Raw genomic sequence first — 15961 nt, forward strand, 5'->3', positions numbered from 1 at the left:
AGACATGAAGCGGATGTGAAACGTGTTTGTACCATTTTAATATCAATACAGCTCCAGACGAGACGACATCCCAGTTCAGCTCACATCCACAGACATCCAGTCAATCCATGTACAGTATTTACAGAACCGGCCCGGTTTCACAGCGGATCGCACCGGGCCGCGGCTGGGATCAGTATTTACAGGAGCGCTGAGGAGAGGCGGGAATACTTCCAAAGGAAAACCGTTTCACCAAATCGTTTGATTAGCAAAAGAGCTAAAAAAATAAACGTGTTTAAGTGGTTTCAATCCAGCTCTGCTGAATTCCAGTTTAAAAAACAAACCAGCCCTGATGCCGGTCTGAGTGTTAGCATACTGAGATCGCTTCTGATTGGATACAAAAACGTTACAGAAACATTTAGCTGCCCATCCGAGGCCAGACTCGCCCACAAAGCAGAAAACACGGAGATGTTTCCGAACCGATCCGTGAAAAAAACGGATCCCGCCTTCCCAGGTTTGTAAGAACGGCACTTCAGTTCTGTTCTGGTTCTGGAGAATTTCCTCCTCCTGTCTGAAAAGGCTTCTGCGGTTCTGACTGGATTTGGAAATTAAAAAGCCAGAAGAAGCATTCCAAGAGCAGAAACAGATAGCCTTTGATTTACAGGACACATATCATCAGTCAGGCTAGAAAACCTAAAAATGAACAAAATGAATCAGCATCAGCGATTGATCTCCCTATCATTATCTGGACAGGAAGTTCAGATGCTAACCGCGGCTGTTTGTGACCATAAAGTTCATCAGCTAAGAAAGTTTTGGCTTTTTGTTGCTGCTATCAAAATGAACCAGGACTCTTCATGTTAAGTCATGATAACTAGCTTTTTCTTCTCCATGTCTGAGCCAAATGAAGGAGAGAAACTCGATGTTTAGCATTAGCTTCTAGCACAGAGTCAGACAGGCTTTTAGAGTGGGTGAAGTGATGGAGCAATAAACTACATTACTATTGTTGTTTGACTCAAAGTAAAAGAAAGAAATGACAGGTTATATGGAGAAAATTGAGTTGAATAATCACTGCATGGCTTGCTGTTGGATGTGTCAGTGAGGAGTTAGAATGCTGGTCAGAACTGGAGCAGAAACTACATCTACCTTAACACTATTTCAGTTTCTGTTTCAAATTACCAGACTTTCTGGACTACAAGTCAAAGTTTTCATAAATTTGCTCGTTCTGTGACTTGCAGTAAAACACTTCATATATAGAAAAACTTATTCACGCAAATTTAACTGCATTTCCTATTTAATGGAAACACAGCAACTGCAAAATTGTGTTTTTTATGTTAGAAGAATATCATCATTTGTAATGGAAATGCAGCCATTTGCCCCAGTGGGTGCTTTTAAATACCTGCATGTGGGGCTGGTTTGCTAGGTCTCGTCCCTGTCCATAAATATTCAGTTTAAGATCTCAGACTATAATTTCAGGTAAACTTCGATGCTGAATTCTGAGTTGAACGCCGGCTTTCTTTGGCAACATTTTCTATTTCAGAAGTAGAAAATTACTGCGAGTATCATCAGCCATAATCCTGAAAAAAAATTTTAAAAAAAAGGAAAATGTGATGATATGTGTCCTTTAAACTCGACCGGAGACAGAAAACTAGCTGATCCCACGTCACACTTACAGTATTTACAAACCAGAGTCTCATTCAAAAGTGCATTTACATTTAAAGTCATGACATGGCTCACTCTGTACACAGTGTGGCAGTTAAATACTGTTAAAACTCTGCTTCAAATCTTCTCTAAAGCTCTTGGAATCTCTGTCGGATGCTTCAAGTATAAAGTTTGTTTTCAGGAGTTTCACTGCTGCCAGGGAAAAAAGCCTCGAGTGAAACTGAGTTGGTTTGGAACGAATTAAACCGACCCTGAGGCGTCAGGGAGCCAGGCGAAGGGTTTTCCTCTGCCAGCAGCCAGCAGCACTGAGAGAAACATAAAAACTGGAGGTAGAGGGACACAGGGAAAAATAAAACCCAAAACGTTTGTTTTACTGGGAATGTAAGGATCCATTCCTGTTTCCTTCTAATTATTGTCAGTAATCAATAGTTTGCTTTGGTTTAATCTCAGAGTGAGATTAAAAACGGTTCATTTCTCTTGTTTTAGCTGGTTTTAATACAATCTCCACCCACAGAAACACACTGACTGATTTAAAAAACAAACATATAAATAAACCTGGATGTTTTGGCTGCCATTAAAGTTTACTTCTGAATTAAAACACGTTCAAAATGACCAAAAGAGTAAAAAAAGCCTTAAAGATGAAGTGAACTCCTCCATTAAAACGTTAAGGATCTGCCTCCTCCCACCCTCTGATTTCTTCCCTTTCTTCCCTGCAGACCTCCATGCTTGCGTCCGATTGGCTCATTAAAGATGGATCCTGATTGGTCAGGATGGTGCCCCTCTGAAGCTAAAAGTTCATCCCGCCGATCGGCAAAGAGGCAAAAACTTCCGACGAGAAAAGTACACTCAGTCCAGCCGCGTTGCTAACGGAAACACAGGAAAACACAGTGGCAGAGGCTCCGCCCACCGGCTGCAGAGGCTCCACCCCCAGCGGCAGAGGCTCCGCCCCCATGGCTCCTCAGACGATGCTGTCGTGCAGCAGCGGCTCAGAGTCCTCGGCGTTGGCGGAGGGCGGGGCCTCCTCGTCGCTGCCCGGCAGCGGCGTGTTGATGTGGACGCCGGCCAGCGAGGACAGCGCCTCCTTGCTGTCAGGGAGGGGCTTGTCGCTGAGGGAGAGCTCCGAGGAGGAAGAGGAGGAAGAGGAGGAGGAGGAAGAGGAGCAAGAGGTTTTCTCGGGGATGAAGAGGGCGACGAGGAAGGCGATGACCACGGTGCAGGCGCCCAGCAGGAAGGGTGGCCCCGGGATGAGCGCTTGCTGCAACACAGGAGAAACGCTGCAGTTCAGCAACCAGGCAGGGGGCTCAACCTGAGGAACACGGGCCGTTTCTGGACCCACAACGCTTTTACTGTGGTCTTCAACTCCAGTTCAGGAAATTATTAATCTGTTTTTTATTTATGCTTTTTTTTTTAATATTATGTTTATCAGATGTGACAGAACTCGTACAAATAAAGTCAGGAGGCATTTACATAAATTACAGCAATTACTTGACAAAAGTAAAATAACTTTATATGTAGTTTATATGAAGTTCTTATAATAAGTAGAAGCAGGTTTATCCAGAGACTTTGCTGCATCCAAATCTAATTTATTGAACTTGGCTAAACATAGAAAGTGTTTCAAGAGAAATTCTTTTCTTATAACCGAGAATAAATGTATTCAGTTGAGCCCAAAAGAATCTGATTTAATACAACAAATGTGCAAAATCCTCTTCAGTTTTTATTTCTTGGCCCTTGAGCCAAAACATTTGGAGACTCTGACTTTGACATTTCACTAGAATCTCTTTCTGTTCATAAACTGGAAAATAAAAATGATCATTTCAGTTATTTTCATGCTTTACTGTCTGGTTCTGCTGTATTTATAAATCAAACATTCAAAACTGAGCAGCAGCCTGAAAACCAGCCGCCGTGGTTCCAGTATCGCCCTCTATTTCAGTTTTCCCTCCAGTCCTGATGAGGCCCAGTTAGTGGGGTTCTGTAGGGTTCTGAATGGTTCTGTACCTCTGTGGGTCCGTGCAGCGGCAGCGGGTCGATGCTGTACTCCTCCTGGATCGGGTCCAGAGTGTTCAGCTCCACGTTGAACAGGAAGAAGATGAAGCCGTAGAGGGCGGGGCCCAGGCCGTTACAGAGGCCCCGGATCCCCGTGATCATGCCCTGGACGACCCCTGCAGGCGGACAGACAGTCAGAGCGGGTTCTGGTTCTGGTTCTGGTCAGAGTCCGGGCTGCTGGTCAGACTCACCTTGTTTATCTGGGTCAGCTGACTGCGACACCAGAGCAGAAACAGCAGGGAAGGTGATGGAGGACATGGCCGCCACGGCTCCAGCTGCCCACATCATCCTGTCACACACACAGCAGTCAGAGGAACAGCGCCCCCCACTGGCAGAACAACACTAAGGCTCTCTGCTGCTACAGGTTCTCCAGAACCTCTTCACCTCCCAGACTCGGTTCTGACTGAGTTTCTGACTGTCAAACGGTTCAAATCTGTAATGTGATTAATCACAGAGTGGCTGTGAATGAATCAGATTAACTGTTTCAAATTAACTGAATTAATGCCTTCTAAATGTTTTTATTACGACTGTCAGTTGATGTTAGTTAACAGGTTTAACAAGTTCATTTGCATAGCCTTAGTCTAAATGAATAAATTATTAATGGTGATAAATCTCTGAAACTAAATTCAGTTTTTAATCGATCCACAGATGTTGAATAATTAAACCTGCAGGATGCATCTCTAGTGAACGTGTTGCTACAGAGTTAGAGCAAACATGGTGGCCCAGTCTCAGAGTTTGATCTGGATCGTGGTTCAGTTTAGCTTCATGTCATTTCAAGGTTTAAGTCATAACTTTACACAGAAATAAAAACAGCAGAAATACAGGAAATTATTCTGAGAATTACAAAATCTAGTTAAAGAACCGCGGTGGAAAAGAGAGAGGAGAAATGCTAACTGAGCTAATCATGCTAACAGTCTGTATGACAATCAGCTGGTCGGATATTTACTGCTCATATCTTCCCAACAGATCCCCAGTCTGAAAAAATACTGAAGCTTTTAGAAAATGTCAGACAACTTTGAGTTCAGTTTGTTTATCCTGGACTGACTGATGATGAGGCAGAACTCTGTCTAGTTCTGGTTGTTAATCTCAGCGGCCTGTCTTACCATGGTTCTGATCCGAAGCCGTACCAGGCCAGCTGGAGGATCTGGAAGCCCAGGCCCAGAAGAACCGTGTTCTTGTTGCCCAGGTATCTCATCAGCAGCGTGAGGAAGAGCGTCTGAGGGGAAACAGAGACGGATCTGGTTCTGGTTCTGGTTTAAGGACCTGCAGTGTGTGGGACCGGGTCGGTACCTGAGCCACAATGGACAGAATGCCAACGACCCCGATGAAAACAGCAATGGTGGTGGAGGAGAAGTTGATGACCTGGAAGGAAACGTATAGTTCAATGTCAATGTTTATTTTAGTTAAAATATTCAAACTTTTCCAACAATCTGAGTCTTGTTGGGCCATGTTGGGTCATGTTGGGTCTTTTTGAGTCATGTTGGACCATGTTGGGTCATGTTGGGCCATGTTGGGTTATGTTGGGCCATGTTGGACCATGTTGGGTTATGTTGGGTTATGTTGGGTCATGTTGGGTCTTTTTGAGTCATGTTGGACCATGTTGGGCCATGTTGGGCCATGTTGGGTCTTTTTGAGTCATGTTGGACCATGTTGGGCCATGTTGGGTCTTGTTTGGTTTGGTGCGTCATGGTGGACAGGAAGCTGGAGGACTCACCTGTCTCAGGTAGAGGAAGAAGCTGGAGTACTGTCCGGCCTCCGGCAGGTAAGAAAGGAAGACGGTGATGCAGATCAGCAGGACGGTGGAGTCCTGACCCACCTTCCTCAGAGACTGGACCAGAGACAGACAGAGGGACAGTTTGTCACATTGCCTCTTTAACCACCACAGGGTTACACTTCCTGGTTACTGACAGCAAAAGGGTCGGCCTGCTCCCAGGAGAACGGGGTACCCCACGTGTTGAGCCTCATCTTGTCCGGCAGCGACTCGGGGACGGCCAGCAGGATGAAGCAGATGTCGGCCAGAGAGATGAGGGTGGCCAGCAGAACCACCAGGTTGTCTCCGTACCAGGCCGACAGGTAGGCACCGATGGCCGGGCTGGTCACCAGGCTTGCTGCAAATGTGGCTGACACCTGGACAGGAAACGCAGCAGGACGTTACAGGAAGTGACATCACTCAGTTTGGACCGAGCCGACCCGATGGGCGGCTCTTACCAGGCCGTAGGCGGTGCTCCTCTCCCTCTCATCCGTCACATCAGCAACGTAGGCGAAGATGACGGAGAAGGTGACGGAGAACGCTCCAGACATGGAGATCATGGCGAAGTACCACCTGGACACACAGAGGGTCAGAGAGCAGCATCAGAGTCTGCAGTACAGTCAGAGGGACGGAGATATTTATGACTCATGAGACGGTAAAACTCAGTCTGCACATTTTAATGAAAGCTTCTGATTTAAAGATGACTGTAATATTACAAATAAACAAATTTCCTTCATAAAAACCTGATCAAATTTAATTATAAATTACCAAAGTAACCAGAATCTCTGGAAGTAGCCTGTAAGTTCAGCACAGGTAACAGCAAAATAACCTCTGAAAACATTTCCAGAAAGTTTTGTGAAAGTTTTAGAACCTTTAAGTTCAGCAAAAGAAACAAAGTGACATGAAAATGCAGTGAGACCAGCCTGAAGGTTCAGCAGAGGTTCTGGAAACGTAACCAGTAAGAGGTTACGTTTAAAAATAACCTGAGAAATGTTCAGAAACCCGACCTGTCGGCTCAGGAACGGTCTGGATGTATCATCTAGCAGAAACTTCATCCGCTCTGATAAAATGATCAGACCTGGAGCCGCCTGGTTCTTATTAGGAATGTTTCACAGAACAGTCGACTCTTCTGTTACAACTATAAACTCTGGAGGTAAACACGCCGTCCTGACTCGCCATGTTTTACTAAAACGTGGCTAATATGAGCTAAAGTTTCATCCAGTCAAAGCTTCATTTTCCATCCAAACAGACAGGAAGTTCCTTCCTTCCTGTCTGTGGGATGAAGCTCCTACCAGGGGCTGAGCCTCATCAGAGGGATGGGAGCGCAGGTGAAGAAGACGGTGATGAGGAGGAAGGACCTTCGTCCCCAGACATCTGACAGCGCTCCGATGAGCGGGGCGGACATGAAGGACAGCAGACCCTGCAGACAGGAAGCAGCATCATTAGAGGGGTTGTCCTGACTGACCGCTGCAGCTGCAGCACGGCGCTGCAGCTGCAGCACGGGGCTAAAATATGACAAAACTGAGATATTTGCAGTAGAACTGGATTGAAACTACTCAGTGAGTCGCTCACCTTCACTCCCTGGATCAGGCCGTTCATCAGGAATGTGTGCTGGGGAAACGTTTCATGCAGAACCTACAAACACACACACCGTTACAGAAACAGATTTCATTCTTCTGAAACAAGCGGCTTGCTGTTTCTGCTTACGGTGAGCATCGGCGTGGTGAGTAAACCCCAGGCGAAGAACTCCAGGAAGATCACCACCACAGCGTGGTAGACGCTGGGCCGGCCGATGCCCTGCTGCGGCTGAAACACACAAACAATCGAAACTCAACGTTCAGAGGAATCACACTCCTCACACCTGCTCCATTTCATCCCAACTTCCTGCTTCCAGAGAACCAATCAGCTCTCAGTACATCCATCCAACCAGGAAGAACTTTGATTTTGTTTTAATTTAATAAAGTCTACTCATTAAACCGAACAAGGCAGGCTCTTCAGACTGAGCTGCATTAATGTGTAATAACTCCAGAGTTTCCGTCGTTTCTCCACCTACCTGGCAGCCATGTTAACATGAATAATGTGAGCCTGGGCGCCTTGAGGCCACTATTAAACCAACAAAAGCCCCAGATAACCGGAGAGAACCGGACCAGAACCGAGTCTTCCCTCCCTGTGAACAAATAGAGATGTTACGATCTGTCCTCAAGCACCAGCAGAACCTGGAGGTCCAGTTTCAGCTTCATATCGGGTTTAAACGTTTCTGCTGACGCTGACAGACGAACAGAACCTCAGATTATGGGTCAGACATGACTGATTTATTTATTTTCATCTTTTACTGTCACAACAGTTTTCTGACAGAGAGAAGAAGTGGAGCAGAGAACCGAACCGGACTGACGGCACTCAGCTGGACTTAACCTCCAGAACCGGAACCAGAACTGGATCTGGATCAGTTTCCATGTTTAGCTGCTGGAATCGTGGGCCTGTCTGACCCGCAGGTTCTGAACTCTGTGTTACCGTGGGAACAGCGGAAAGCTTTCATCTGATTGGCCCAACAGGAAAAGAAATTTTACAGGTGACTCTCAAACTGGATCATTTAAATTTAATTTCCAATAAAAATTGATTTTTAATACAGAATCTGTCCAGCCTTTCACAATGATCCCAAACGGAAATACAGATGGAAAGTTTAGTGGAAGAAAAAACATACAGGAGAACCAGGGCTTGAGAGAAAAGTTTGCATTTCATCTGGAAAGAGTCCAGAAGCCAGAACCGTTCTGACCCAAACAGAACCCAGAACCGTTCTGACCCAAACAGAACCCAGAACCGTTCTGACCCAAACAGAACCCAGCCGGGTCAGAACCAGCAGGAGGACCTGAACCAGATAATCCAGCAGGTTAATCCGTCACATCCTCAGCTTCTTAAACTCATCCCTCCGTCTGAACCTGATTCACTAAATCAGGGGTCCCCAAACTTTTTCCTGCGAGGGCCACATGACTGTTCCCTTTTCTGGTCAGGGGCCGGTCTTAGTTTTTCGACAAAGAAACCTTAGAAAAGTTTTGTTGACGGGGGAGGGGGATTGGATTACTGCCGATGACATATTCGCGTTTGTAGATAGATTTTTACCCAGAATGCAAATGGAAAAAAACCGTGAGCGAAACGGTGACTGGTACTGACTAGTATATATTCCATTGAGGGAAACTAAGTTTCATATCTGCTCAAGAGCCCCCCTGGTGGTTGAAGAAAAATCCACATATATATGAAAAAAACACTGAATGCTCTCTGGTATTGTTCAGGGGGCCGGACCAAATGAGGAGGCGGGCCAGATCTGGCCCACGGGCCATAGCTTGGGGACCCCTGCACTAAGGAAACATGAAGATGGTAAACTGTTGCTAGGCAGATTAGTGGGAAGCATCCAGAGATCCAGTCCTGGTAAACAGAGTTTATCTGTAAACATCCTGAGCTGAGCTTCATGTGGACTTCCTCTAAAACTAGGAGGAATGTAGAGAAATGGAGGACAGAAGGAGAACATCACCTTAACAGGCTCTAAGAGTCAAACTGGTTAAAAGTTTTCTTTATAACTTCACCTCTTTATGCACTAAAGCTGTCATTCATGTTACTAAGATAGCTAGCATTAGCAACCACCACTTTAATCTGCAGCTGGAGCTTCAGTGAGTTTCCTGTCTGGTTTCCTTTAAGATAAACTTCTTACATTTCTATTAAAATTTATTTCACATTTCTGGTCAAATATCTGACAGCAGAAGGAAACATGATGACCTTCCATCAGAACAAGCTGACATTGTTTTACTGTTTTCCCAGAATCCTCGGCTGTTTGATCGGTTGGTGTGAAGCGTTTCACACATTTTGGTTTAATCTGCAGTTTCTCCAAATCTCTGGTCAAAATGTAATGTTGAAATTTATGTTGCAAGTGATTTATATTTATTAAAGTGCAGATTAAAATGGTATTTTTAAAAACTACTGAAGCAAAAAATAATGAATTAAATGTTACATTTAAAGATGTCATGATAAATTTTGCTGGACAATAAATCGTCCCAGAAATTATCACGATAAACAACGATATTGTTATTTTGAGACAATTTTCCAGTAATATAACAGTAATGGCATAATAATACAAGAATACATTGTCAAAAATCAATAAACTTTAAATCCTAATAAGCATTTAACACTGGAACTGGAAAACATTTTGAGTTTGTTTTCATTTGTATGATTAATTGATTTATTGTTACAGGCCCAGTTATATTGTGTATGTAAATGAGCTTGGAGCTGCTAAAGGTTAAAATGATCAATAAATAGTACTTTAAATATGTACATTCAGATTTATGTGTTTAAATCTGGATGTGTTTGTTTAAAATGTAATCTATAGTCATTAATTTTCTCTTTTGGCTTCAACTTTCAAAATAAAACAGAGAAAATAAATCATTTATTTTTGATGACTGAGTAAAGTCCATTTGGAAATGTTCTGAAGCTTCTAATGGAGGAATCTGCAGATTAAAGCCAAAAACAACAAATGGTCCCAAGACCAACGTTACTAACTGGTTTCTGCAAAGATTCACTCAGAAGTTTCTTTGTTTAGACAATAAAGAAAACTTCAGATTTTCCAACCATTTCCATTCTGCTGGGTTATTTCTGTAACATCATATAGTTTAATCCAGAAATTCATATTCACATTATGGGATTTGTAATAAAGCTGCAGTTTTACCAGGTGAAGTGTGTGAAGATGTTTATTATTGTTTGATTAATTTGTCCTGAAAGGAAAATGGGGGAAAATTCTGCTTCCTTCATGTTTAATAGAAAAATCTTATTATACACCTGCATGAGAAATTGTGGTATTTTTATTGCTTATCAATGATATTTTACATTTTACTTTAATCAGGGGAAAATGTGAGTTAGAAACTATATTAGCATTTCTAACATTTAAGATTGACAGAAAATGTTTAGAAATTTTATAAAAAATCAACTTTTATAATTTTATGTGATACTAAAACACATAGTAGATCACTTTTATTTTATTTATTTATTTTATTTATTTATACAAATAAACATCTGAAGGTCCAGTTGCATCTTTACCAGCCTTGAACATCTGCACACTTACATCATTGTGTGGTTTCTTAACTTTTATTTAGAAAAGGGGTTTTAAATGTAGGATATTCTGGGAAAAAAATAGTTTCCATTTTTCACAATTATTGACCTGTTTGTCTTTGCCACATAAAATTCTAGTAAAATAAACCAAAGTATAAAGTGGTAAAATGTGTGTAAATACTCTGGAGGTGGTGTATATTTTTGTCCTTTCTGGTGAAATATTTAGATATTTTATTTCTGTGACGATAATGAAAAAACTTTAAATTAAATTAAATCTTTTAAATATATTTTTCAGACATTTTCTGTGTGAGCTGCGGTGAATGCGTCTGTTCCGGTGTTAAAATGGACGCTGGCGGAGCTGCGGAGCGCTGGATCCGCAGCGAGCGGCTCCTCCGCCCGCCCGCCCGCCGCGGGGAGGATCGTCCCGGCCCGGGCAGGGGGCTGTTATGTAACACCATAATGGATCCATCCCGACCGCATCAGCACCGCCGCTATAAGCCCAACCTGTGTGTGTGTGTGTGTGTGTGTGTGTGTGTGTGTGGGTCTCCATTACAGCCTCCCTCCCACCTTCACTTTCCTCACAGAACAGAACAGAACACGGCCATTTTGGACCAGACCGTTCGGAACCAGAACGATCTTATATTTATTTAATTTATTTTCAATTTCAGCCTCAACAATTAGAAATTTAAACCTATTTCACATAATTCATAATAACGAAATTAAACTGTGATTTAGCTCTATAAATAAATAAAATGGCGTCGAATAAATCAAATTTCTAACGGTTGAATTTGATTTTTTTTCAAGCGTCAACGTCCGTTAATTCCATGTTACGTCATAAACGTGACAGTTTATTTAATTATTTCCCCAGATAGAAACAACGGTTCAGCCGAGGTACATATAAACAGAACCAGACGCTCTATTAAAACAACATTAAATGTCTCGGTTCGGGTTGTTTCCTGTGGTAAACATGGCGGCTCGGACACTCACCACCGCTCCGTCCTTCATGATGATCTTCTTGACCAGCACCACCCGGCCGGGGGCCGCCGGAGGCTCCGCCGCCATGTCCTCACACCTGCTGTGGGTCATGAAGCATCCTTGCCGCGTGGATATCCGCGGTTCTCCGGGTGCTTCCAGGATTCCTTTGTGTTTTAGCCTCCAAGAGGCCGAACCGAGCTAATTATAAGATAAACCCCCGCAGAATCTGGAAGATTTCTTTATTTTTTCCCACTCCTCTAGAAGACGTCCAGCTCAGTCAGTCAGTCCGCAGTACTGGTGATGCGCACAATTAATGACGCTGTCAAGTTCCGCAGAACCACGGCAATACTTCCGGTCACGTTACAAAATAAGAGTCTGTGATTTATTGCATAAATTAACAAGAAAGTTTGAAATATTATTTAAATACAAAAATACTTCGTTGATCCCAAAAGGAATTAAATATTAATTCAATTTCTTGAAAGAGTTTTTGTAGATGGTGTGTCTGTTGGCAGGACAGATATCCTGTAGCAGTTTGTATTACAGCGAATTTGAAGAAGCCTCTGACTGAAGAGACACTGTTTTTCTAGGATAGTCTCAACAAAAGCATGTAAGTTAAACATTTGAGATTGAAGTTAAAAAATAAGAACAATGGACAGAATTCTGAAATTAAAGTCAGAATTTTGACTTTTTATCAGTTTTTTTTTTGTTTTGTTTTTTTGCACTTTTATATAAAAATTCTTACATTTTTTTCTTCCCAAAGAGGAACTTGTATTGATGACCTGTGGCTGCTTTGCAGAATTTTGAGATAAAAATCTAAGAAAAATTGTCCAAATTTTAGGATTAAAGTCAAAATTTTGAGAGTAAAGTGATTTTTTTTATTGTTAGAAGTGAAAGTCTGTTGAGGTTTTGTGAAATTGCTTGTCACAAACCCCAACATTTACCTTTGTGTTATTTTGTTCATGTTTGCTTCAAACACAAAAGTTTCTTTTCTTTTTTTTTTGACATCTCTCGTATAAAGACTTTAAGTTTAGAGGATTTATTTAAGCTTGGGAGAGTAAAACCAATGACAACAAAACAGTTTCTGCTCAATTTTGATCACTTGCTTCACTTGAGTTCATTGAACACAAATTAATATTTTTTTAAAGATTGCCTTAAAAATATTTTTGTTAGATATCTATGCTTTTTTAAAAAGTTTTAATTTCACTTACTATATAAGAGGAATTATTGTATTATCTAATCTTAATCTCTCAAATGCAATTTTTAATTATTAAAGTATTTTGTTAGAAATTGTTATTGTTTATAATAGTGCAAAAAATGTTGAGTAAAACAAACATGTTTTCCTTCATTATTTATATTTAAAAATGTTTGACAAAGACTGGAAAACTATTCATTGGTAAATTACTGATAAAATGACATAATTTATCTGAATACTTGTGACATTTCCCAACTGTGTACAAAAATTAAAACACTTAGAATTTGTTTTACAAATTTTTTAATTTCAAAAATGTACAAATTAAAACAGCTGCTTCACCAGTGGATGGATGGAATTTTTTCCATAATATTAAAATTCTTGTCCATGTTCTAATTTATTTTTTCATACTTATCCAAACCTCGAAGGAAAATTCATTATTTTTCCACATTTTCCCATATTTTGTTGGAAGTCTAGCTGACACACGCGTCTGAGTCTTTTATTTTGAAATGTAATCACTTTTCTTTCCGCCTCTTCTACTAATTTTGACAACACGGTCCGGTTCGGTTCTGTTTTTATGTTTTTGTGATTGTATTTTTTTCTCTGTTAGTGCGGAATCAGATTGAGAAGAATCAATATGGCGTCACTATTAGAAACGGACATTTTCTCCCCTAAATCTCATTAAGACATCAGAGAGTCTGGAGCTAACGGAGATGTGATGTAACAAATTCACGCACAGTTTACACGTCTTCATAATAAAATCTCACTACATCAAAAACGGCTGGAAAACTGTTTTCTTTAATACCTCCAAATAGTAATACCTTCAGATTTATAATTTATGAAATCCTGGATGTTTTATCGCGGTTTTTCTCCGTTTTTCCAGAAATATCCGTCCATGTGCGTCTTATTTTGAAAATCCTGATGTTTCCTGATTGGTTTGACAGCAGCAGACGGAGTTGAAAAGCTGAGCGGATCACGTGTAGGCGGCTGTGGTTCTGGTACTGTGTGTGTGTTTTTGTGCAGGATTGTGTTTAAATGAATAAAACATGATCCAAACGAGGCGACGGAAGAAAACGTGAGCTGATGTCATCGATCATCAGAGAAACTGGCATCCTTTGATCTCTGCAGGCCGCTTTGATCTCCTGCTTCTGCAACAATAACAAAAATCATGATGATTATTGGTTTATTATATGGGATGCAGGTGCTGTCATTACTATCGTCATAATTAAAAGAAATATAGTCAAATCAGTTTTAAAATGGAGATGAAATGAATATTTTTGCCTGAAATATTCAGATTTTGAACTTTTTTCTGGATTTGCTCATCTGTCAGATTCCTACTGAACAGGATTAGGGCCACTGGAAAAAATGTATTGGATAAATTTGATTACTGCTACAACATCGTGACAGTTAACAAATATGGAGAAAACATAGATTTTATTAAAGTTATGTACTGCAGCTTGAATAAAATGCAACTACATAGCATTTTTAGAAGTCTGGATTGATTTATGTGTATTTTGCACGTTGCTTTTGACTGTTGTTCATGGGGAGACATTTCAGTGTCTAAAACTAATAGAAAAAATGTAAGCACCATACTAGCATACTGGATGTGGACTGTTGGATGTTAAATTCATGAGCAGTAAATATTGTGCTAATTATTAGTAATGAACCAAAGAAACCCAGGCAGATGGAAGCCTTTAAAAATGTGACACTTTTTATGGGGCAAATAGACTCAAAAAATTGTAACAGCAGCTGCATGGGGGGCCCAAACAAACTTTTTGTCAGGGGGCCCAGGATTTCTGGCAGCGCCCCTGTACGCCTTATTTGAATCAATTAAAGAGAAGAATACACCTTTACTACAAACGTTTGTGCACGAAAGGAACAAGCCAGATTTTGCTATTTCCGGCTGCATGGCAAATCTCCAAAAAACGCGTTTTTTGCCTTTTATCTGTCTGTCGATTTCTACTGTTCAACTTTCCTTAATTAATGTCTGCTTTCTGTGTTTGACGTTTCTGAGGTTGTGATGTGCTGAAGTTGGGATTCATGCTTTTGCTTTGTTCTGATTAAACCCTGAAGCTCTGTGACGTCAGACACTGATTGCTTTTCCTCTGCGGTTTCACTTTTGCCCGCATGAGATTCTGGTGGATCTCAGGACATGAGAGAAGAACAACGAACCAGACATCTTTCAAAAATATAAGATAAGATATAAAATAAAGAAATTAAAATACATCCAAACTATCTGGACTATTTCTGAGTTATTATCACAGGGAATGTTTCATGTTCAGTTCCAGCTCAACCTTAAATATGCAGTTAAATCGAGTTTCAATCAGTTTTTTGTACCAAAGAGTTAATAAAAAAATCAGATGAAAACGGCCCTTTAAACCATTCAGACCACGAACACAACAGAGACACAATCAAAACTGTCAGATGACTGATTACCCACCATAATAAGTCAGTTTACAGAGGAGGTTACAGGGTGGTGATGCACAAAGCAGTTATAGAAAGTATCCAGGGAGAAGGAAAAATAGGAAAGATGTAGAATTAGAAATTCAGCTCAGTTTATTTACACAGGATTGGCAGTGATGTTTGGGTACCAGCAGATAAAGGGTTAAAGGAAATGAAAATGCAGCTAAATTAGTAAAAAGGGCTTTAAAGGTGGTAATAATGGTTATAATTCCTTATGGGAAAGGGGAAGGGAAATCATTTATTAAGAGCAAAGAAATGGAAAAATTTAAAAAAGGTGGAATGAAGATGAGAAAGGAAGAAGATTAAATAAAGTACAAAAGTTAATTAGATTAATTAGAAATATTGAGACAAACAGAAGAGAAGTAATAGGTCGTATTTAAATGACGTTTTAATTTTAATAGGGAGGAAAAATAATGATAAATGTGAAGAATATAGAGATAGAAAATGTATAACACAAATTGATGAAGAACATTTGAACCTGAAAGGGAGAAACTGAAAATAATCGGTTCTGACAGGAATACTGGGAAATGGAGGAAACATGATGGATATTTACAGATTAAAAAAAGAATTATTCACTTATCTTCAGGATACAAAATTAAAAAAATAGAAATTAATAGATGTAATGTTGCTCATGTACAGGAGGTGGCGGTATGCTCCTTAAAGTTGCTTGCGATCCGCCATAATAGAAAAGAAGAAGAAGAAAAAAACGACGAAGAAGAAAACTAACTCCTCTCGAGGCGGATGATTCAAAAGGAAGACCCGGGAAAAACAGGAACACTGAACAAGGAGAGCAGAGAGAGAACTGAGCAACTAGA

General features: G+C 40.8%; 1 protein-coding gene across 2 annotated transcripts; it reads right to left on the reverse strand.

The window, feature by feature from the left end:
• Positions 1-16: 16 nt before the first annotated feature.
• mfsd14ba (major facilitator superfamily domain containing 14Ba) lies at positions 17-11801 on the reverse strand. Of its 2 annotated transcripts, XM_007578714.2 has the most exons (13): positions 11507-11575; positions 7482-7595; positions 7136-7234; positions 7001-7063; positions 6721-6848; positions 5887-6001; positions 5587-5805; positions 5393-5506; positions 4969-5040; positions 4782-4894; positions 3870-3967; positions 3631-3794; positions 17-2890 (listed from the first exon to the last, which is right to left on the reverse strand). In XM_007578714.2, the coding sequence occupies exons 3-13, from the start codon at positions 7142-7144 to the stop codon at positions 2594-2596; spliced, it is 1392 nt and encodes a 463-aa protein (XP_007578776.1). In that variant the 5' UTR covers positions 7145-7234; positions 7482-7595; positions 11507-11575; the 3' UTR covers positions 17-2593. The 2 variants fall into 2 exon arrangements, with proteins under 2 accessions (XP_007578776.1, XP_007578775.1); XM_007578713.2 differs by lacking the exon at positions 7482-7595 and having other exon boundaries at positions 11507-11801.
• Between the last annotated feature and the right edge of the window lie 4160 nt (positions 11802-15961).

The sequence above is a fragment of the Poecilia formosa genome, unplaced genomic scaffold, assembly GCF_000485575.1.
Source record: "Poecilia formosa unplaced genomic scaffold, Poecilia_formosa-5.1.2 Scaffold489, whole genome shotgun sequence".
Lineage (NCBI taxonomy): Eukaryota > Metazoa > Chordata > Actinopteri > Cyprinodontiformes > Poeciliidae > Poecilia > Poecilia formosa.

Excerpts from the sequence above, each read along its gene's own strand:
- mfsd14ba (XM_007578713.2), bottom strand. The coding sequence starts at position 11,605 with ATGACCCACAGCAGGTGTGAGGACATGGCGGCGGAGCCTCCGGCGGCC. Across the intron at positions 6,849-7,000 it reads GCCTGATCCAGGGAGTGAAG|GGTCTGCTGTCCTTCATGTC; the intron begins GTGAGCGACTCA and ends TCCTGTCTGCAG. Across the intron at positions 5,041-5,392 it reads TCTTCCTCTACCTGAGACAG|GTCATCAACTTCTCCTCCAC; the intron begins GTGAGTCCTCCA and ends GTTTCCTTCCAG.